At 45.9% G+C, this 22,467-nt stretch overlaps 1 protein-coding gene and 1 non-coding gene across 2 annotated transcripts in view; both read right to left on the bottom strand.

The window, feature by feature from the left end:
* Positions 1 to 17,874, bottom strand: part of LOC126204305 (trypsin 3A1-like) — a 133,822-nt gene extending 115,948 nt beyond the window's left edge. Inside the window, exon 1 of the mRNA XM_049938691.1 lies at positions 17,596 to 17,874. Coding sequence (XP_049794648.1) covers positions 17,596 to 17,874 — 279 coding nt within the window. The remainder of the gene's footprint in view (positions 1 to 17,595) is intronic.
* Trnav-cac (transfer RNA valine (anticodon CAC)) lies at positions 6,376 to 6,448 on the bottom strand. The gene has a single exon. It is a non-coding gene; the product is annotated as a tRNA-Val (tRNA).
* Positions 17,875 to 22,467: the final 4,593 nt, after the last annotated feature.

Below are 22,467 nucleotides of genomic sequence, written 5' to 3'. Positions count from 1 at the left end.
CTTTTCCTGTCTCTTTTCTGTTCTTAAGTGATGTTAGTGCAGATGTTAATTCATCAGATTGTATTTCATCTAATCCTTTCTCGTCTAGCCGTTCAATTTCAGTTTCTTGTGCTGTATGATCATACCACAATTTGCTGTAATGATTTATCCACTGTTCTTCTTCAGTACTATTTATTGGTATCTTTTCTCTTTCTGTTGTGCACGAAATCCATTATCAGATAAATAAAAATTACATGGGTCAGCCCAAATGGTAGAATATCTTATATTTTCTGTCCTACTCGGTGTAGGTACGACCAGTTTACGATGATTCGCAGTGACGGTGATGTGGAGGCTGATGTAACAAATAGGCGGCTCCTGTGGTCAACGACGGCAGAATTCTCGAGGAGAAAGGCTAGCTAGGAGTAAAGTCCAGACGGAAGCGAAAGTCGTCGTAAGTGTGTGGAAAAGTCTAGGGAACGATACGAATCAAAAACATACACAGAGATAAGGTCATTCTCTCTGCTATCAATGGTGCTGTAATGTAATGTGTGTGAAATCTTATGGGACTTAACTGCTAAGGTCATCAGTCCCTAAGCTTACACACTCCTTAACCTAAATTATCCTAAGGACAAACACGCACACTCATGCCCAAGGGAGGACGCGGACCTCCGCTGGGATATCAATGGTGCTTACTAGAGCAGTGAGAACTACCAGACAACTGCAGGCTGTGGAATTTACTGACACCCTCAGTTCAGTGGAGGAGCCAACGGGACACACCAATAGTGGTGGCGTCACGCTTGGGAGCGTGTGGCGACTGTGCTACAAAGTCTGAGTATCTCTGACTTTAGCTCCACAGCAGTCTAAGGCTGGGTCGGGAATTCGAGTCATTGTTAGATACTAAATAATGCATCTCTTAATAAACCAATTGTGACTATATTTGTGCATTAAATTCGCTGTAATCCTGGTACCTGTTTCAGTATTTAATTAGTAGTACAATTCATTTTTTTCTTGGCTAATTTCGGTTAAGAAATGAAGAATTTGATGTTAGACATCGTCGAATATTTCGCCTCAGCTCCTGTAGTTTCATGAACGAGCCATGTTGCGGCTCGCATTGGTGCCGTTGGTAGTTTGCCATTGTGTAATAGGGATAGTGGCACCTCGTTTTCTTCTCGTGTTTACTGGCGCCACTACGTTTGCTAGCATAGTCTGTCCACGAGTGGCAGCAGCAGCGGTTACCTATACCTAGTACTGTGGTACTATCTTTGGAAGAATGTCAAGTGTTTTCCAGGTCGGAGTGTAACGGGGAGTTTGGTTGGGACGGAGCAGCAATGAGGTCCGGCAGCACGAGGACATGCCGGGACTGCCGGCAGCATGCAGGCACTGCCAGATCGGGTGGTTGTAGTTGCGAGGGCCACATTTAGTGAACATTAAACCAGTAGTGAAACCTCCACTATTTTGAGATCACACCATTTCTTCGCGAGTTGCTGCTCGCAGGGTCGCTGAGACGACTTGGAGTTGTCGAAATTAGTTAGCTGTCCTCCACTTCTTATTATTAATCATTGAATTTCTTGTGTTTATTGGTGGAGTTCAACCAGCGCTATTTTTCTGCCTAGTGGCCGTTAACGCCCCAGTCACCTGCCCTAGAGGTTAGCGCATTTTCGCGGCAGTGTACCTTTCCTCCCTTTGCCGCTACTGTCCGGTTCAGGCATGTAGTTAAGACAGCCTCCTTCATTGTGGTTCAGATGTGTTGTTTCTGTTGGACTATGGTCGTGGTGGTTCCTTCTGCTTCTCGATGTTCTAAATGCCAGATTCTGAAGACGTAGTACTGTGCGCCGGTTCCGCCTTGCCTGGGTTATTCGAGCGTTGTATTGGTTATCAGAGGTTAGGTACATTTTGCAAGAGTGTTGGTCTGCGTTTGAGTTGCAATCCGGTTAAGCGAATACAACTCTCGGCTTCCTGTCTCATCGCTTACGAAGTTGAGAGGCTTTCCCAGGCCGATCCTTGGAGCACTGCCTGAGGCCCACTTCTCTCTTGGTTTGATCAGATTGTGATGATTGTTTTTTATAAAACAATTTTAATTTTGAGTTACTACAATTGAGGTCTTCAGCCGACAAGTGATTTGAATTTCTTGTCGATAAGGCCTTCAGCTGCGAGTGAAAGTTGCTAAAGAATTTTTTTATTTAGACATTGTGTCTTAACAGTCAAATTTGATAACTGTTCCTTATTGTCAACCTTATTTGCAATTGGCTTCAAATAAAATGTACGTTAGTATATATATAAAAAAAACCTGAGCAACCAACGGTAACTGAGTAAGGCCCAGTCTGCTTCGAATCCTGCCTTTCCCTAAGTCCCATGTTTCAATTAAGTTCTGGCAGATGGCCACACAGTATGCATACTGTATGCAGCCTTCAAAAGGGAGTCTGTAACGAAGGTGCGTTCTAACCAAAGAACAGCCACTAAGTTTGTTTTGCAAGAAAGCTAGAGCATCATAAATGTTCATAGGCGCTTCCGAAATGTCTACGAAGATTTGGTAGTGAAAAAAAGCACGGTGAGTCGTTGGGAGAGGCATCTGTCATAGTCGGAACATGGTCGTGCAAACCCGTCCGAGTTCCTGCGTGCTGGCCGGCCACACGTAGCTGAGACTCCTGCAATGTCCGGACGTGCGGAAGTTCTCATTTGAAGTGATTGATGGATCACAATCAAACACCTCGCTGCGCAACTGAACGTCTCTGTTGGTAATTCTGACAAACTCCTCCATGAGATGAACTACTCAAAGGTGTATGCCCGCTGGGTTCCACTCCAGTTAAGGGGAGGTTTACTGTCTTTTGGTTCAAAAAATCGATTTTTTCAATTGCATTTTTGGATCCATAAAAGTGTTTAGAATCCACCCCTGAAACAGTTTTTCCGAATACGGAACGGAAATGTTTGTCATTCGCGGTTGAACAAAAAAAAAAGCACTGCCTGAAATTGGCCCTTTTCACGCACCAGTTTCTTTCTTTCGGAGGACAAAATATTGTACCGGTGCTTTGGAGGAAACACACAAAATTCAAATGAAAGTTTGAACGGCTGTGTTTGGAAGTTAGCCCCCAAGCATTTGCATTTTGGTGCGAAGACTGTGGAGCTTGCGACTTTCCTGGCAGTAAGCAGCTTCAACGAAGGCTATTCAGCAATTCTGAAGACCATGACAACGATGGACGTCACCCTGGGACTCTATTCGACGTAGTTCGCCAAGCATTCGGACGACCACCGGATTCAAGCGGCCGAAAACCGCTTGTCACCGGCCGTACGAGCGGCTCTGGAGCAGCGCAAGATGGCCCAGATCAAGCAGAACGCCCTCTGTGCGTAAGAGGAAGGACTAGTTTATGAACGTGGGATAGCAGATTGAACGTAAGTTGCATAATATTGCATTTATATGTAGTCAGAACTTCAAATGCGTTTTTCTCTAAATGACGTTTTTTTATCGCGCAATATGGTAACTTCAAATCTACTGAACCGATCGGCATGATTTTTTGTTTCCGACGAAGCAAACTAAATTGTCTTGAAGTTGTACCACTTTTATTCCGATCTATCAACTATAAATATTTTTACTTGGCCGACGAAGTCGAAAAATCGTTGAAAGAAAGCCTACTTTTTTAAATGGCCGCCATTTTGTTTCCTATAGTTCAAATAACGCAAGCGAGGTACAACTCCTAAATAATCTTATATACTTCGCTGACGTCAACTCAAGTTTGATTTCAGACTAGCCGGCTGACCTGTGACATACCGCGCGTGGAGGTCTAGATGGAAATTTTGTATCGTTCCGACGGCACTTCCGCCTTTGCTTTTAGACTTTTCCGGTCGAAAAAATTCCCGTTTGTAGAGGAAATATCAGTAAATATTTTGACCTAATTTGACTTTGATGTGTATAACACATCCAGAGAAAAAAATTTTCAAAGAACAGGCTTTTTTCGGGCCAAAGGTAGTAAACGTCCCCTTCACACAAAGACCATAGCGACAAAGGACCATCTGTGCGGAACTGCTTGCGCGTCATGAGATTGATCGTGACAATAATTTACTATATGCCGATGATGCAGTGATCCTAGCAGATAAGGAAGATGACCTTCAGAAAGGAATCTACTTGCTAAAACAAATAAGTGCAAACTTTAACATGGAAATTTCAAAAGGAAAAACTAAGACAATGGCCTTCTTGGGAAAAGAACCAGTCAGAACCAAAATAGTGATAGATCAGAAGATTTTAGAGCAAGTAAACCATTTAAACTATCTCGGATGTGAAAGGACATAAGGCTACAGCAGAGATATTGAAGCTTAGTAAATTCCGCCAAGTATATGGAACAATTAACAGAAACCTAAAAAAACAAAACTAGGAAAGAAACTCAAATTAAATTTTACAAAACTGTTGCAGTTCCCACACTGCTCTATGGAACTGAGACATGGGTGATTACCAAGAAGCAAGAAAGCCGGATTCAGGCACAAAAATAAAATTCCTTAGAGGTGTTGCACAAGAGAAGACTGGCTAAGAAATCAAGATATTACAGAAGAACGGCAAATCTTTAGCCTCAATGATAAAATTCGAGATTACAGTAGAAAATAGAATGAACATCTACAAAGAATAGAGAGTGAGAGACTTCCCTTAAAGACAAGAAATTTTAAGTGCCATGGGAGAAGAGACAGAGGAAGACTCCGACAGAGATGGGTACCGTAACAGACAATTCTTGCCTAATACCTGAAGAGAAGATGAAGATGAAGTTAGGAATGTATATGGATACTATCAATCAAAACTATCTGGGCACCTATTACTAGACATTAATGTGGGGTGTGTCCACCCTCTGCCTTTACGACCTTTTGGGCATTGTTGGGTAACTTTCAGTCTGAGTGTCTGAGTGTCTGTGGAGGAACGGCAGCCCCTTCCTTTTAGGATCCAATAACAGAAAAGTTTGGGTGCTCGGTTCTGCTGTCAAAAAATATGGTTCAAATGGCTCTGAGCACTATGGGACTTAACTTCTAAGGTCATCAGTCCTCTAGAATTTAGAACTACTTAAACCTAACTAACCTAAGGACATCATACACATCCATCCCCGAGGCAGGATTCGAACCTGCGACCGTAGCGGCCGCGCAGTTCCAGACTGTAGCGCCTAGAACCGCTCGGCCACCCCGGCAGGCGTTCTGCAGTCATGTCGATGGTCTAACTCATCCCAAAGGTATTCGATCCGGTTCAGATCGGGACTCCGGGCAAACTAGTCCAGTTCAGCAGTGTCGTAGTCGATAGACCATTGTCCTAAAGATGCTACTTTACGGTCCCCGGGGACTGGGTGGTTCTGTTGTCCTCATCATTTTACCTTCATTGGCAAAAATGGCGAGACTGGACTGCGTGAAGTTTGGGGAATTTGTACGGGCGCTGATAACTGTGCAGCTGAGCGCCCCAAAAATCAAATACCTACATCATCATCATCGTTTGCGACAGGTTACGTTGCCATGGTGATATAAACAAACATCATCTCCGACCTGCTCCTCTACTGTATACAACGCATTCCTGTAAAATGTGTTCATATCGTTGTACTTTTAGCGTTTCCCAAACGCAGTAAGGCGACCACACAGTACTCACACAAAAAAAAAACCGCCCCTGCAAATTAACACCGCCACCTCCGTTCGTCACTGTTGGCATTATACACCATGGCAAGTAACTTTCCCAGACGTCCGCCAAATCCAAACATTTCGTCGGATTGCCACAGCGTACAGCGCGATTCCTCACTCCAAATCATTCGTTTCTAGTCATGCCCCGTCCAGCGGAGTCGCTGTTCACGCCACCTCAAGCGTAACATAACATCGACTGCAGATACGTGTGGCTTATGAGAGGTTCGTCGATCATTGTATCCCATTTCTTTATAATCTCTGCTCACAATCATAATGTTCCTGGACTCCTGGTAGGTCTCTGGAACTCAGAAGTAATCGCTTCCGCTGATTTCACGCGATTTTTTACAACCAGCCTCCGCAATGCTCGACGGGCCTGTCCGTCGGCGTATGTGGACTGCCAGGTCTGGGTTTAGCTACACAAACCTGTCGACCTGGGTAGCTTCTGCTCAGATGACATCCAGTAACTGATCCAAATTCGAAGTCACTGAGCTTTGCTTCCCGACATATCCTGCTGTTACTGCTTGTCTACTGACAATATACTACACTCATGCTCATAACCAAGAATAATTGTAGAATGTGGTGCCACACAACATGGAACTACACAAAACGGGCGCAAATAGCATAGGCACATAGGGAACACACACGGCACAGATCTGTAAGTCCAAGGTATTGGTGATAAGTTGATAAAACCGTCCCGAAACACAAGTGCTACTGTTTCTTGCGCATGTGCCCCGACATCAATGTGGGATATGATCAGGAAAATACTGTTCCCGCCCGGGATCGAACCGGGGACCTTCTTCGTGTGAAGCAGACGTGATAACCGCTATACTACGGAAACGACCGACGGGACGAGTCCATTCTTGTTCACTCGAACTTGTCTCAGCCTTTCTCTCGTCCGCGAATGCACACACGACAGTTCTTTTGACAGCCTGGAACCCATCACAGCCGAGGGCTCAAGAAGTCGTCGGGGAGCTCGGGAGGGTGTCTGCCGTAGCACCCCTAACGAGATAGCGGCGTTTCGCGCAGTCGTTATTGCAAGTCATATCAGCAAAAGCAATCACTTTCTTAGCAGGGTTGGCATATTCTGAATCAGGTGGCCGAGCAGCTGCTGGGGCACAGCCTCCATTCTTGCACCAGTGCCGGTCGGAGCTCCTGAAGTGTCCTAGGGGCTTGAAGGCGCGCAGCGATACGTCGACCGAGAGCATCCCAGACGTGCTCGATGGGGCTTAGGTTTGGAGAGCAGGTAGGCCACTCCATTCACCTGATATCTTCAGTTTCAGGCCGCACAACGGGTTGGCATACTCTGGATCAGGTGGCCGAGCAGCTGCTGGGGTATAGCCTCCATTCTTGCACCAGTGCCGGTCGGAGCTCCTGAAGTGTCCCAGGGGCTTGAAGGCGAGCAGCGATACGTCGACCGAGAGCATCCCAGACGTGCTCGATGGGGCTTAGGTCTGGAGAGCAGGTAGGCCGCTCCATTCACCTGATATCTTCAGTTTCAGGCCGCACAACGGGTTGGCATACTCTGGATCAGGTGGCCGAGCAGCTGCTGGGGTATAGCCTCCATTCTTGCACCAGTGCCGGTCGGAGCTCCTGAAGTGTCCTAGGGGCTTGAAGGCGAGCAGCGATACGTCGACCGAGAGCATCCCAGACGTGCTCGATGGGGCTTAGGTCTGGAGAGCAGGTAGGCCGCTCCATTCACCTGATATCTTCAGTTTCAGGCCGCACAACGGGTTGGCATACTCTGGATCAGGTGGCCGAGCAGCTGCTGGGGTATAGCCTCCATTCTTGCACTAGTGCCGGTCGGAGCTCCTGAAGTGTCCTAGGGGCTTGAAGGCGCGCAGCGATACGTCGACCGAGAGCATCCCAGACGTGCTCGATGGGGCTTAGGTCTGGAGAGCAGGCAGGCCACTCCATTCACCTGATATCTTCAGTTTCAAGGTACTACTCCACGATGGCAGCTCGGTGGAGCCGTGCGTTATCATTCATCTGGAGGAAGGTGGGACCCACTGCACCCCTGAAAAGGTGGACATAATGGTGCAAAATGACGTTCCGACACACCTAACCTGTTACAGTTCCTCTGTCACAGACATGCAGGGGTGTACGTGCACCAATCATAATCCCACCCCATACCATCAAACCACGACCTCCATACAGGTCCCTTGCAAGGACATTAAAGGGTTGGTACCTGGTTCCTGATTCATGCCAGATAAAAACCCTGCGAGAATCACTGTTCAGACTATACCTAGACTCGTCCGTGAACATAACCTGGGACCACTGTTTCAATAACCATGTACTGTGTTCTTGACGCTAGGTTTTACGGGCTCTCCTGTGACCAGGGGTCAGTGGAATGCACCTTGCAGGTCTCCGGGCGAATAAACCATGTCTGTTCAGTCGTCTGTAGACTGTGTGTCTGGAGATAACTGCTCCAGTGGCTGTGGTAAGGTCCCGAGCAAGGCTACCTGCAGTACTCCGTGGCCCTGTGCGGGCACTGATGGTGAGATATCGGTCTTATTGTGGTGTTGTACACTGTGGACGTCCCGTACTGTAGCGCCTTGACACGTTTCCTGTCTGCTGGAATCGTTGCCATAATCTTGAGATCACACTTCGTGGCACACGGAGGATTCGTGCTACAACTTGCTGTGTTTGACCAGCATCCAGTCGCCCTAGTATTCTACCCTTCATAAGGTCATCAATATGTGTTCTTTGAGCCATTTTCGACACACAGTCACCATTAGCACGTATGAAAACGTCTGCACCGTACTCTGACATGCACCAACACACTTCTGCGTATGTGGACTGCTGACAGCGCCACCGTGCGACGGCCGCAGGTCAAATGCACCGCATGGACATACCCCGAGGTGATTTGATCCCGCAAACCGCCCACCAGAGCGTCGTTTCACCATGTATCAGCATTGTCCTTAATTTATGAGCATGAGTGTACTTCTCATTTACATTAGAGGGTCCGTCTCTCCTGACATCTGTTTGTCAATCCCGCTTTACATAGGGGTGCCCGTATACTTTTCATCGGAATGTGTACATTATACTACTAAGTGAACAAAAGATGAGGGGGTTTGCTTGGGAATAATCTACACTAAAGACACAAAAGCATCTTGAGAAACCATCTACAGATTTTTCTGACACGGACCATCAGCGAGAGGGACTGATTAGCGCCGAGACACATCTGACAACCGATCACCTTCCTCCATTGGTGTACTGTGGACAAAATATCGTATCAGAAAAGTGAAAGCACACTGTTTCATTTACTCGATAGCATAAAAGGCACTTTTTCCTATGTGATGACATCAGATCAATTATGGAAAGATATTTCTGATCAAGAAACAAAGAATGAGTGCATGAAATCTTATCACACAATTTCTCCACAGTATACTGGGCTCTACGGTGGTATGTCACTGAGTACACGGTCCAAACGGATACCGACCAACTACTGTCTGTTTTGTCAAACGATCGGTCTTAATGGACAGTGCCGAGAGGACGCAAACGAGGCGGAAGTGGTTGTGAATCTATGAATTTGTACACTTCTGCAAAGAAGATATGAAACTAGCATTACGTGATGCCACAAAAAAAAAAAAAAAAAAAAAAAAGACAGCCGGCCAGAGTGGCCGAGCGGTTCTAGGCGCTACAGTCTGGAAGCGTGCGACCGCTACTGTCGCAGGTTTGAATCCTGCCTCGGGTATGGATGTGTGTGATGTCCTTAGGTTAGTTACGTTTAAGTAGTTCTAAGTTCTAGGACTTTCACGGCCGGAAATATCATGTCCATTATAATTATCCGGGCTGTTATGCCGTGGTCGGTTGATGAATTCTGTGGTGATTCCCAACGTTTCGTCTCCGACTGCGGGAGACATCTTCAAGGGGTCCGTGGATCGATGGAAGGTCCAACACACCCTACTGACTGCCGCTAAATTCCGTGTCCACGCGCTCCCGCGCCGCGGCGTGACGTCACGTGTTTTGAAAACGTCAGTGCAATTGGCCGCTGTCCGTCGCCGTCGATCGCCGTTGCCATCACCCAGTAGTGGACGGGTGATACACATCTTCTTTAACACCGGCATCCATATACCGTTTAATTTCACGCCCTCCTCCTTTCGGTTGAAATTATTTGGGTGTTTAGCGATTTCGATTGCCTCCCTGTAGAGCCTTTCGTAATATCCGCTTGTGGTCGCTAGTATTTGCGTCTCCTCGAAACGAATATTGTGGTTCCCTGGCTGGAAAGCATGCTCCGCAACAGCTGATCGTTCCGTTTCTCCTCTTCTACAATTTCCCTTGTGCTCTTCCAAACGTTTAGAAACAGTTCTTTTGGTGGTACCCACAAAATCTGAGGTTTTCCTGCCATTTGTTAAAAATGTAACGGAAAGAATAGGGAGGATCTTGACGAAGCGGAATATTACCGTAATTTACAAGCCCACGAGGAAGATACAGGAATACCTTAAGCCTGCCAAGGACGCTTGAAACCATTGGAAAAAGCTGGAGTGTATAGGATCCCATGCAGCTGTGGTGATGTTTAGACACATAACTGGACTCGAATATCTCGCTTGACCTACGTAGCTCAAACGAAGTCAATGGTGCAAAAAAAAAAAAAAAAAAAAAAAAAAAAAAAAAAAAAAAAAAAAAAAACAAACACAACCAGAAAAGCCAGTATCGCAATTTTAACTAGGTCTATATAGCTGAAACGCACAAATCGATAAATTCCAGCCCCAAAACGAAACTAAACAAATATGTGAAAACCCTCATTTCAAAGAGATTTCTCCTCCACCGACAAACTACAATCTCACATTGAATGAAAAAGCTCATACAAACTACAAAAAACTCCAAATTAATTTAAGCTGGTTATAAAACATATTACACAAACACACAACCGTATTGTATACCATAAAATATTCAAACACTACTCCAAAGCAACAAACTGCAAGCAAAAACAAACTGCTCAAAGAACAAAAACCAATAAATAACCAATAACTACTGAAGACTAGATCCAATTCAAATCAACCATTATCACAAACCATATAAAGAACAGAAACACCCACCACAAGAGTGAGCTACTGCTAACGGCACAAAAACCGTAAAAAATGCATTTAAAATACTCACACCTCCACAACGTTATATTCGAAAAAAAAACCGAGAAATTCAAGAAACAAAAAATACAGCTAAATGTTTGCCAGAACCATGATTATAAGTAAGATCACTATTCGTTTCACTCACAACAGCTGAGGTACACAGTTGGGTTCATGCCTAACCTGTTAATCAATAAACGAGCCACATTACAAAAACAAGCAAATAATTGTATGAAATAACATTACAATCATAATCACTAATCGTCTCACTCGCAGCAATTTAAACTGTACTCTTAGATTCCTGCCTAACTCTATCCTAGGAAATTGTGCCAAGTACGGAAAGAAACGCCAAATATTTGCGACAACAGGAATATAAATACGCTCTAAGAACAAGGGAAAAAGGACGCACCACGAAGGAGTTATGCAAATTGGTCACAAAAAGATATTCATACAGGTACTGACGAAAAATGTAACTTGTAAACTTTGGTGGCTCATGCATGAATATTTGACGCTGCAGCACAATTACACCAGCGCATAAAAATCGTTGTGAATTTCATTCCGTGACTCAGATGGATAGTAATTATGTTTCGCAGATAGGTGCATGAACAATAACCGCAGATGTCATCATCTGAGGAGGATGTATAGTTGAACTCAAAGAAGCCGGTGAGAGTAGTCGGCGAAGTGGTCGGCATTTGAATAGGACTGATGCAACTACTCGACACTGTTGGCAGGAATGGGGGAACCATAGTAGAGTTTTTAACAAGCAGAACACAGCATGTTGGTCTCAACGGAGAGACGTCTACAGACGTTTAAGAAACCTCTGGCATGCCACAGGGGAGTGTTATGGGACCTTTGCTTTTCACAATATATATAAATGACCTAGTAGATAGTATCGGAAGTTCCATGCGGCTTTTCGCAGATAATGCAGTAGTATACAGAGAAGTTGCTGCATTAGAAAATTGCAGCGAAATGCAGGAACATCTGCAGCGGATAGCCACTTGGTGCAGGGAGTGGCAACTGACCCTTAACATAGACAAATGTAATGTATTGCGAATACATAGAAAGAAGGATCCTTTATTGTATGATTACATGATAGCGGAACAAACACTGGTAGCAGTTACTTCTGTAAAATATCTGGGAGTATGCGTACGGAACGATTTAAAGTGGACTGATCATATAAAATTAATTGTTGGTTAGTCGGGTGCCAGGTTGAGATTCATTGGGAGAGTCCTTAGAAAATGTAGTCCATCAACAAAGGAGGTGGATGCAAAACACTCGTTCGACCTATACTTGAGTATTGCTCATCAGTGTGGGATCTGTACCAGGTCGGTTTGACATAGGAGATACAGAAGATCCAAAGGAGAGCGGCGCGTTTCGTCACAGGGTTTTTTGGTAAGCGTGATAGCGTTACGGAGATGTTTAGCAAACTCAAGTGGCAGACTATGCAAGAGAGGCGCTCTGCATCGCGGTGTAACTTGCTGTCCAGGTTACGAGAGGGTGCGTTTCTGGATGAGGTATCGAATTTATTGCTTTCCCCTACTTATACCTCCCGAGGAGATCACGAATGTAAATTTAGAGAGATTCGAGCGCGCACGGAGGCTTTCCGGCACTCGTTCATCCGGCGAACCACACGCGACTGGAACAGGAAAGGGAGGTATTGACAGTAGCATGTAAAGTGCACTCCGCCAAACACCGTTGGGTGGCTTGCGGAGTATAAATGTAGTTGTAGATGTAGATGTAGAACACAGCGTCCAGAACGAAAACGACTTAGCGTGAGGCCCAAGCAGTTGTCAGAGAGGCATTCAGGGTCCCTGATTCATCGTTATCACCGATCCGTATTGCAAATGGTTCAAATGGCTCTGAGCACTATGGAGCTTAACACCTAAGGTCATCAGTCCACTAGACTTAGAGCTAATTAAAACTAACTAAGGACATCACACACATCCATGCCGGAGGCAGGATTCGAAGCTGCGACCGTAGCAGCAGCGCTGTTCCGGAGTGAAGCGCTTAGAACCGCTCGGCCACGGCGGCCGGCGGTTCGTATTGCAGCTGGTGCTTCAGTGATAACAAGGACCATTAATAGCCAGTTGACAACACGGCGTACGTTGCGCCGACTGCTATTTTACGTTCTACTTTTTCTGTCTTTGTGATGCCTGATGCGCCGATTGTGGTCGTTTTTGATGCGGCCTCTGTACACCGACAAGCCCGTTTTCAGTGGCGTCGGGCACATTCACCCTGGAATCTCATTGACTGGAGTAGAATTGTTTTCCGTGATGAGTCCCGCTTCGAACTGAGTCCCGATGGACAGCGAGGACATGTCTGGAGATGCCCCTGACAGCTATGGGTTACGAAGCTGACAGTCGGCCTCCATAAGGTCCGTCAACGAGAAATGACAGTCTGGGGTGCCATACCTCTTCATATGAGGACCCCTCTGGTCATCATCCCTTACAGCACAGGGGAACGTCGACGATATTCTCTGCCCCGTTCGGTTGTCCTACATAGCAGTCCTTCCACGACTTACATTTCAGCAAGATAACGGCGGCCCGCACACAGCGAGAGTTTCTTCTGCTTGTCATCGTGCTTGTCAAACTCTGTCTTGGCGAGTAAGGTAGCCGGATATCTCTCCAATTGAGGATGTTTTAAGCATTATGGGCAGGGCCCTAGAAGCAGCTCGGATTTTGACGATCTGGCGCTCCAATTGGACAGAATTTGGTGCGATAATCAGGGGGACATCTAACAGCTCTGTCATCAAAGGCAAGCCGAATAATTACTTGCACAAGGGCCAGATGAGAAGCGACGCGTTATTGACTTGCGCAGTTTGTGAAACTTTTTCTCTTGATTAAGTCAGTAGACGGCTCATTCAGTCTTCGATGTTGCGTTATTCCTTCGTGGTGCATAATTTTCTTTCACCTTAGAATGCCAATATAATCGCTACTAGTTTCTCTAACAACAATTTAAGCTGTGCCCTTGATTCAATCCTAACCACACTCTCGTTAACGACAACATATTTGGAATAAAGAGCATAGTTTTAAAACATCATAATTTACATCAGTTATCAAGACAACCACGGATAACATTTAATTGCAGGCTGATTAGATCCTTCGCATTGTAAACTCATGACGTCACGGCAGATGGGTGGAATCTGACATTTGGCTGCAGAGTACATACGAGGGGTGTTAAATAAGTAAGGTAATATACTTTTTTCTCGGCCAGTTTCGGTTGAAAAAAATCAGAATTTGTTTTGGGTCATTGAGGAATATTTGGCTTCAGCCGCTGTAGTTTCATGAAGGTCCGAGAGGTGGCCGTGCAATACGTAGCATTCAAAATGGCGTCTGTAGCATAGGTGCGTTCCAAGCAGAGAGCTGTCATTGAGTTTCTTATGGTGGAAAACAAGATCATCGTGGATGTTGAAGACTGGCAGTGAGCAAAAGCGCCGTGAGTCGTTGTGCGAGGCGTCTGTAATCATCGCAACAAGGTCGCGCAAACGTGTCTGATCTTCAGCATGCCGGCCTCCCGCACACAGCTGTGAGTCCTGATGTTGGAACGTGCGGACACTCTCATTCGAGGTGATCGACGGATCAGAATCAAACACGTCGCTGTACATCTGGACGTCTCTCTTAGTAGTGCTGACACACTCGTCCTCCAGTCGGGGTACTCAAAGGTTTGTGCACGCTAGGTTCCTCGCCGTCTAATAGAAGACCATAAAGTGGAATAAAGGACCATCTGTGAGGATTTCCTTGCGCGTTACGAGGCTGATCATGACAATTTATCGTCGAAACTCGTCACAGGTGATGAAATATGGGTTCATCACTTCGAACTGGAAAGAAAACAGCAGTCCATTGAGCTGCGCCACTCTACCTCGCCTCGAAAGAAAAACTCCAAAGCCGCAATCGGAGCCGGTAAAGTCATGGCGACGGTCTTCTAGGACATGCGTTACTCTATTTGTGTCTTCCATCATCGTACAACGATCAATTCTGAAGTGGATTGTGCTACCCTCAGGACATTGAAGAAGCTACTTCAATGTGTTCCTCTCCTCAAAAATGTGAACGTACTTCACCTTCTCCATGACAGTGCAGGCCCGCACACAAGTCTGCGCGCCCGAGAGGAGTTCACAAAACTTCGCTGGACTGTTCTTCCTGAACAATCCTTCCGCACAGATCTCGCACATTCCATCTGTTTGGGTCAATAAATGATGCACTCTGAAGGAAGCACTAGGTTGATGGTGGGTAGGTTATTGATGCAACAAGGCGTTGTCTCCGACGTCTATGCGGGCATACATGCCCTCCCAAGTAGGTGGCGTAAAGCAGTCGATTTGAACGGAGATTATATTGAAAAATAGATTTTGCAGCCAAACGAGTGGGGAATAATATAGTATATTGGAATCCAGAATGGAGGTAATTTCCAAGAATGATTGCCTATCGAAGTCGCGGGGTTCGAACGATGGCCGGCCGCGGTGGCCGAGCGGTTCTAGGCGCTTCAGTCCGGAACCGCGAGACTGCTACGGTCGCAGGTTCGAATCCTGCATCGGGCATGGATGTGTGTGATCTCCTTAGGTTAGTCAGGTTTTAGTAGTTCTAAGTTCTGGAGGAGTGATGACCCCAGATGTTAAATCCCATAGTGCTCAGTGCCATTTGAACCATCCAAACATAGCATATCGAACGTGCGATTGTAAATAGATCAAGCGACTGGTGGCGGGCGTTATGATCAATTATTTGTGATCGTCAGTTTTATCTGTTAGGTGCTGTAAGTTACATACCTCCACGAATTATTTGTGAGTCGCTAGGGAAACTCAGACGATGTATGTCGGTAGTGAGTGGGATGTCTGGTGTTCTTGAAGTTGCGTCGGCGGATTGTCTCACATGGAAAACTCTAATTCCACACTTATCCAGCGTAGAAAATTGTTTCACTTTTATTGCAGATATGGAGTACTACCGGACGGGAAAAGGAGGGACCGCGTAGACTGTGGTGGTGCGAAGTGTGTAAAGCTTTGCAAGAAGAGTTTCCATGCTGAAATACAGTTACAATTTCATTGCGGACAATGCGGAAAACGAACGAGTATCAGGAAGAATACATCTTTCGACTCTTCCAAATTATCCATCCAGACCAGCGTAATTCTTCTATCTTGCTGGATTAGAGAGTGCACTTTGCAAGTAACAGCATCGGAAACTAACCTATTTGCTACTACCGTGTGCGACTACTTCAGGTTTTGCAGAGAAGTGTGTTATGTGGTAGTGACGACCGACGGTGTACCTGTTGGTGGACATAGTAAAGTTGTTGAAGTGGACAAATCTCATACAGCAAGAAGGAAGAAGCAGAGACGACGACCTTCAAAGAGTGAAATCGATCATATTTGGTATTCGCCGGAATAGAACAAGAGTCCCGGAAGTGTTTCGTTGTCACAGTATTGTCCAGAGACAAGGTCACCTTAGTGGGTCTGATAAAGCACTTGATACTGCCTGGTAGTAAAGTCATTACAGACGGGTTTCAGTCCTACAAGACACTCAGAGCAGAAGGATTCGACCATGAGTTCTACATGTTCTCGAAACTTCAACAAAAGCCTGTACCGAGCTACTGATCGTTTCTCTTGCAGAGTCTTCCGCTGAACTTTATCTATCATCTCCGTAAGGCTTTCGCGATTACTAAATTATCCTGTAACGTTCGTCAACCACTCATAGTTCGTGTCTTCGGATGACCCCAGTGTACACACTCAGAACATCGAGCGGCTATGGAAATCTGTGAAGTCTTCCATTAAAAGAGAAGGGCGTCCAGGACAAGGAGACGAACTGTACTTGTTTCAGTACCTCTATTTCCACAAGTTGCGTTTGCAGGGAAAAGTTAATCGCAAAAAGGGAATTGTTCCCGTAGCGTGCAGATCACACGGACTTTCAAATGACGACAACACCGGCTATGAGTAAGGTAAGTCGTCTCCTTTGTAATTACAAGTATTTTTGAAACGTTCTTCTTTTGTCGTTGCTGTAGTGACCACCGTAAACATACGCAGAACGCCCGCCACCAGAGTCGCATGATCGATTTACAATCGCGCGTTCGATGTGCATCGATTGGTCACAGCGACTTCGATAGGCGGTAATTTCCAAGAATGATTACCTATCGAAGTTACGGTATCCAAGCGATTCATATCGAACGCGCGGACGTAAATCGATCATGTGACTCTGGTGGCGGCCGTTAAGAGTATGTTTACGGTGGTCGCTACAGCAACGACGAAAGAAGAGCGTTACAAAAATACTTTCAATTGCAAAGGTGACGACTTACCTTACTCGTCGTCGGTGTTGGAAACTTGTGAAAGTCCATTACGTGGTATGGATGGATAATTTGGAAGAGTCGAAAGATGTATTCTTCCTGATACTCGTTTGTTTTCCGCACTGTCCACAATGAAATTGTAAACGGTATTTTAGCATCGAACTGTTCTTACGAAGTTTTACACACTTCGCACCGCCACAGTCTACACAGTCCCTTCTTTCCTCGTCCAGTAGTACTCCATATTTGCGACAAAAAGTCGAACAATTTTCTACGCTGGATAAACACGGAATTACATTTTTCCATGTGAGAGAATCCGTCGAAGAAACGTCAAGAACACCAGACATCCCACTCACTGACCACATAAATCGTCTGGGATTCCCTAGCAATTCACAAATAATTCGCGGATGTATGTAATTTAGAGCAACTAAGGGAACGACGGGAAACAGATAAAAATGACCATCACAAATAACTGATCACAATGCCCGCCACCAGAGTCGCATGATCGATTTACGATCGCACGTTCGATATGCATAGTTTGGACCCCGCGACTTCGATAGGCAATCATTCTTGGATATTACCAGAATGGAAGCAACTTGCTTTCAGAAAAAAATATGTTTCATTATACGTCCCTCGTATGAGGATGTGGACTAGGGGTACACACCTCCATGTTGCCATCGTGGGTGAGGTTGGTGACGCCGGCGAGGACGGAGTATTCGCTCGGATAGCTGGGCAATGCCGAGTAGACGCAGTGCGCCGCGGTGACCAGCCAGCTGTACGTGACGATGTTGGCCACGCAGCTGTGCCCCGTCTGGCGCCGCTGCAGCGACGCGAGGAAAGGGAAGTCCCTGATGTCGGCCACCTCGCCGCCCACGATGCGGTTGCCCTGCGTCCGCGCGGCCAGCCACACTAAGCCCACCACCACCACCACTCCCGCACCCATCCTCCGACCAATGCCTGGGCGAGGCGCTGTTACCCCGGTAACACCTCTTCTCCAATAATAATGTAGTAACCGCTGCGCCTAGTCTAGGAGTAACGCTCCTCTCACGAGACTCCCTGCAAACGTGACGTCGTTTTAACTCCACACGCAACACCGAAGACTGAATGAGCTGTCTGCTGACTTGCGTGGTCATCACAACACGCGAGGTGAACATGACGTCGAAAACACAATAACATTCTTCTCATTCAGAGAGAACTGTAGGTTATGCTTTTTCTGGATAAATTCTAGTGTCCCATACTACCCGTCGGCTTTGACCAATGACGTCATACGTAAGGCAAAGATGCTGCAATGGACGATCTACACTCTTGGAAATTGAAATAAGAACACCGTGAATTCATTGTCCCAGGAAGGGGAAACTTTATTGACACATTCCTGGGGTCACATACATCACATGATCACACCGACAGAACCACAGGCACATAGACACAGGCAACAGAGCATGCACAATGTCGGCACTAGTTCAGTGTATATCCACCTTTCGCAGCAATGCAGGCTGCTATTCTCCCATGGAGACGATCGTAGAGATGCTGGATGTAGTCCTGTGGAACGGCTTGCCATGCCATTTCCACCTGGCGCCTCAGTTGGACCAGCGTTCGTGCTGGATGTGCAGACCGCGTGAGACGACGCTTCAACCAGTCCCAAACATACTCAATGGGGGACAGATCCGGAGATCTTGCTGGCCAGGGTAGTTGACTTACACCTTCTAGAGCACGTTGGGTGGCACGGGATACATGCGGACGTGCATTGTCCTGTTGGAACAGCAAGTTCCCTTGCCGGTCTAGGAATGGTAGAACGATGGGTTCGATGACGGTTTGGATGTACCGTGCACTATTCAGTGTCCCCTCGACGATCACCAGTGGTGTACGGCCAGTGTAGGAGATCGCTCCCCACACCATGATGCCGGGTGTTGGCCCTGTGTGCCTCGGTCGTATGCAGTCCTGATTGTGGCGCTCACCTGCACGGCGCCAAACACGCATACGACCATCATTGGCACCAAGGCAGAAGCGACTCTCATCGCTGAAGACGACACGTCTCCATTCGTCCCTCCATTCACGCCTGTCGCGACACCACTGGAGGCGGGCTGCACGATGTTGGGGCGTGAGCGGAAGACGGCCTAACGGTGTGCGGGACCGTAGCCCAGCTTCATGGAGACGGTTGCGAATGGTCCTCGCCGATACCCCAGGAGCAACAGTGTCCCTAATTTGCTGGGAAGTGGCGGTGCGGTCCCCTACGGCACTGCGTAGGATCCTACGGTCTTGGCGTGCATCCGTGCGTCGCTGCGGTCCGGTCCCAGGTCGACGGGCACGTGCACCTTCCGTCGACCACTGGCGACAACATCGATGTACTGTGGAGACCTCACGCCCCACGTGTTGAGCAATTCGGCGGTACGTCCACCCGGCCTCCCGCATGCCCACTATACGCCCTCGCTCAAAGTCCGTCAACTGCACATACGGTTCACGTCCACGCTGTCGCGGCATGCTACCAGTGTTAAAGACTGCGATGGAGCTCCGTATGCCACGGCAAACTGGCTGACACTGACGGTGGCGGTGCACAAATGCTGCGCAGCTAGCGCCATTCGACGGCCAACACCGCGGTTCCTGGTGTGTCCGCTGTGCCGTGCGTGTGATCATTGCTTGTACAGCCCTCTCGCAGTGTCCGGAGCAAGTATGGTGGGTCTGACACACCGGTGTCAATGTGTTCTTTTTTCCATTTCCAGGAGTGTATGAATGGAACGGAGCATACTCGTAAACAAACGAATGTAGCATGCCATAAAATATTACATTTAACGCGACTATTATTTAGGCGCGAATTTCATTTAAACGAGTTGAAGATGACTGAAATAAATAAGAACACGAGAGCAATTACCAGTACATATATTATATTTTCCACATGTACTGCAAAAACGATCTAATAATGAACCGCCGAATAGCTGGAATCGGTTACTAGAAGCAACCTATGTAGTAGGTCATTTCTAGTTACAGATTCCAATATTACTGTTTGTTGCGCAAAAATCTTATAATATATCAGAAACGTGCTTAAAAATGATCTTGTTAGTGAACTACAGAATAGGACTAGACTTTCAAAAAACGAAAATCCTTACACACATTACTGCACACGCAAAGAAATAAAACACAAAAATGATCAAACCTTGCAACCTATAACTATACTACACGAAAGTCACACCAGCTACAGTAGCTCCAAGTAACACTCAGTAAAATCGATACACCAAGAGTGACAGTAAAAATAAGAGAACTGTAGCAGAAACATCGAAAAGGAAAACATAAAAATGGCTACATAAAAAGAAACTTACCGCATATGAACTTCCAAATGAGTCAAAGATCGAGGCTGACAAGAACGAAATAAGGACACAACAAGAAATAATAATGTTAGAAGGTCAAACTTTAACGGAAGAAGCAAAATCCAGAATAACTAATGAAAAAAATAATAAGAAACACAAACTGCTCGGCAAGAATGAGGTACCACCCAAATCAGTTCTTCCCTACCGCCCGCCCTCAATCAGACGCAAAATTTTAAAATAATAAAAAAAATGAAACCACGAGTCAATCACATAAACCATCCGGCAAAGGCACAGCAATACCCCTCGGCCCACAATTGTAACCAGAAGCCGGCAAGAGTGGCCGAACGGTTCTAAGCGCTACAGTCTGGAACCGCGAGACCGCTACGATCGCAGGTTCGAATCCTGCCTCGGGCATGGATGTGTGTGTTGCCCTTAGGTTAGTTAGGTTTAAGTAGTTCTAAGTTCTAGGGGACTGATGACAGATGTTACGTCCCATACTGCTCAGAGCCATTTGAACCATTTTTGTAACCAGAAAATATTAAAACGACAGAAAAACCTCCCTCCAGAGAAACCAAAAAAGTAGCACTCGCACAATACAGTAACATAGGAAAACGCAACGTAAAACAAGAAAAAAGTATTAGACCCATCAACACCTAACTAACAAAACGAGGCTTGTACATTTTGATGACTACTTTCATAAATGGGAGAAATAAACAATAGCCTTCCTCCAACGATATTCATCTAAATGGCCTTGCAACACTGACATCCTTCTCTTTCCCCGCCCGACAACAGATTTTACAGCTCCCCAATACCCCTCGATAGTATTAGTACGTCTTCCCATCTTAAAATCTTTAAACTGAATATTGTGATTCACGACCAAATGATGATAATCTCTTTTACGAAGCAAACCCATCCGACATGAACACGTAACCTTCTCCCATATATTATTCTATTAGAGAAGTCAAGACTTTCTTTGTCCGATTTGCTACAACCCTAAATACAACATCAGCACAATCTACTCCAGAAACTACTACTCAAAAACCCAAAGACCAACAACCTCGTGCCCCCTTTCGTACTTTCTCTATCGAAAATGTGACTCATCTACTTCAACTATAACCCCTGGCTCCCCAAATGACCCCCTATACTTCATAAATTCCCCACATACTTCTCTAGGAAACGAGAACCAGGCGACTACAGTGCCACACGAAGCCCTTGCTTCGTGCACGACAGATTTGCAAGAATATTCATAGCAAAAATAGTAGGTTAGCGTGACAATTCCTTCTAAATTCAGCCTCGATCTTTCGAACCACGTCCCCCTACGCATGGATCTCCATATGTTATTTTTTCTGCACCTCCACATGTATTCGTCGGAAGTTCGTGATAACGCAACCTTCATCGAAACCATATAATTTCCACAGACACTGCACTTGCAAAATTCAGCAATGACGCCCAATGATAGCAAGAATTTTATAGTTGATTTACGCTCACTGATATTCTGAAGCAGAATTTTCGCAGTAAAAACAACTGACTCATCCGTAACGAACCGCGTGAGAAATCAAGACCTTATAAATCAAAACTACTTTCATTAGCAAAAGATGCCTAAAATAAATTGCGAGATGAAAACAAAACAACCTATATCGAATTTGTAATGTACGTGCGTAACGAGGAAATCCAGAGAAATCATTTAACGTTCATCGACAGTAAAATGCAGCACAAACAAAATAACATCATATAACGTCATTGGTCAAAGCCGGCGGGTGGTATCGGACACTAAAATTTACCCCTTTTTCTTTACTGGAGGATACGTAAACTTCGAAGTTGCGTTGGTTTTATGTGTGTGAAGTTCTTCACTCATGTGGACTCGACTATCGATAAGGGAGAGATTAAGGTGTTCGCAAGAATTAATATTGAAACTTACTCAAAAAGTTGTACTGTTCTTATGTAGTTGAAGGTGGAGGTGCGAGAAAGGATCGGAAAGAGAAGGAACTGATGATATCAGTGGCATCGGGACTTTATGCAGAAATGTATACCGACGTTTCCCTTTTTTTTACGTCAGTCCCCTTTTTAACTAGGAGGTCAGGCGATCAGACCGTGGGATGACGGAGGCTGGGTGGGTAGTGGTCGCAACGATATGATCCAAGGAATGAAATGCCTTTTTTGATTGCATTTAGCTTTATTTACTTATTTATCTGTTTCTTATTTTTTATTTATTTATGTTTTAGTGATTTACAGGTGAA

Source organism: Schistocerca nitens, chromosome 9, assembly GCF_023898315.1.
Source record: "Schistocerca nitens isolate TAMUIC-IGC-003100 chromosome 9, iqSchNite1.1, whole genome shotgun sequence".
Lineage (NCBI taxonomy): Eukaryota > Metazoa > Arthropoda > Insecta > Orthoptera > Acrididae > Schistocerca > Schistocerca nitens.
This window is presented reverse-complemented; position numbering and strand designations above follow the sequence as displayed.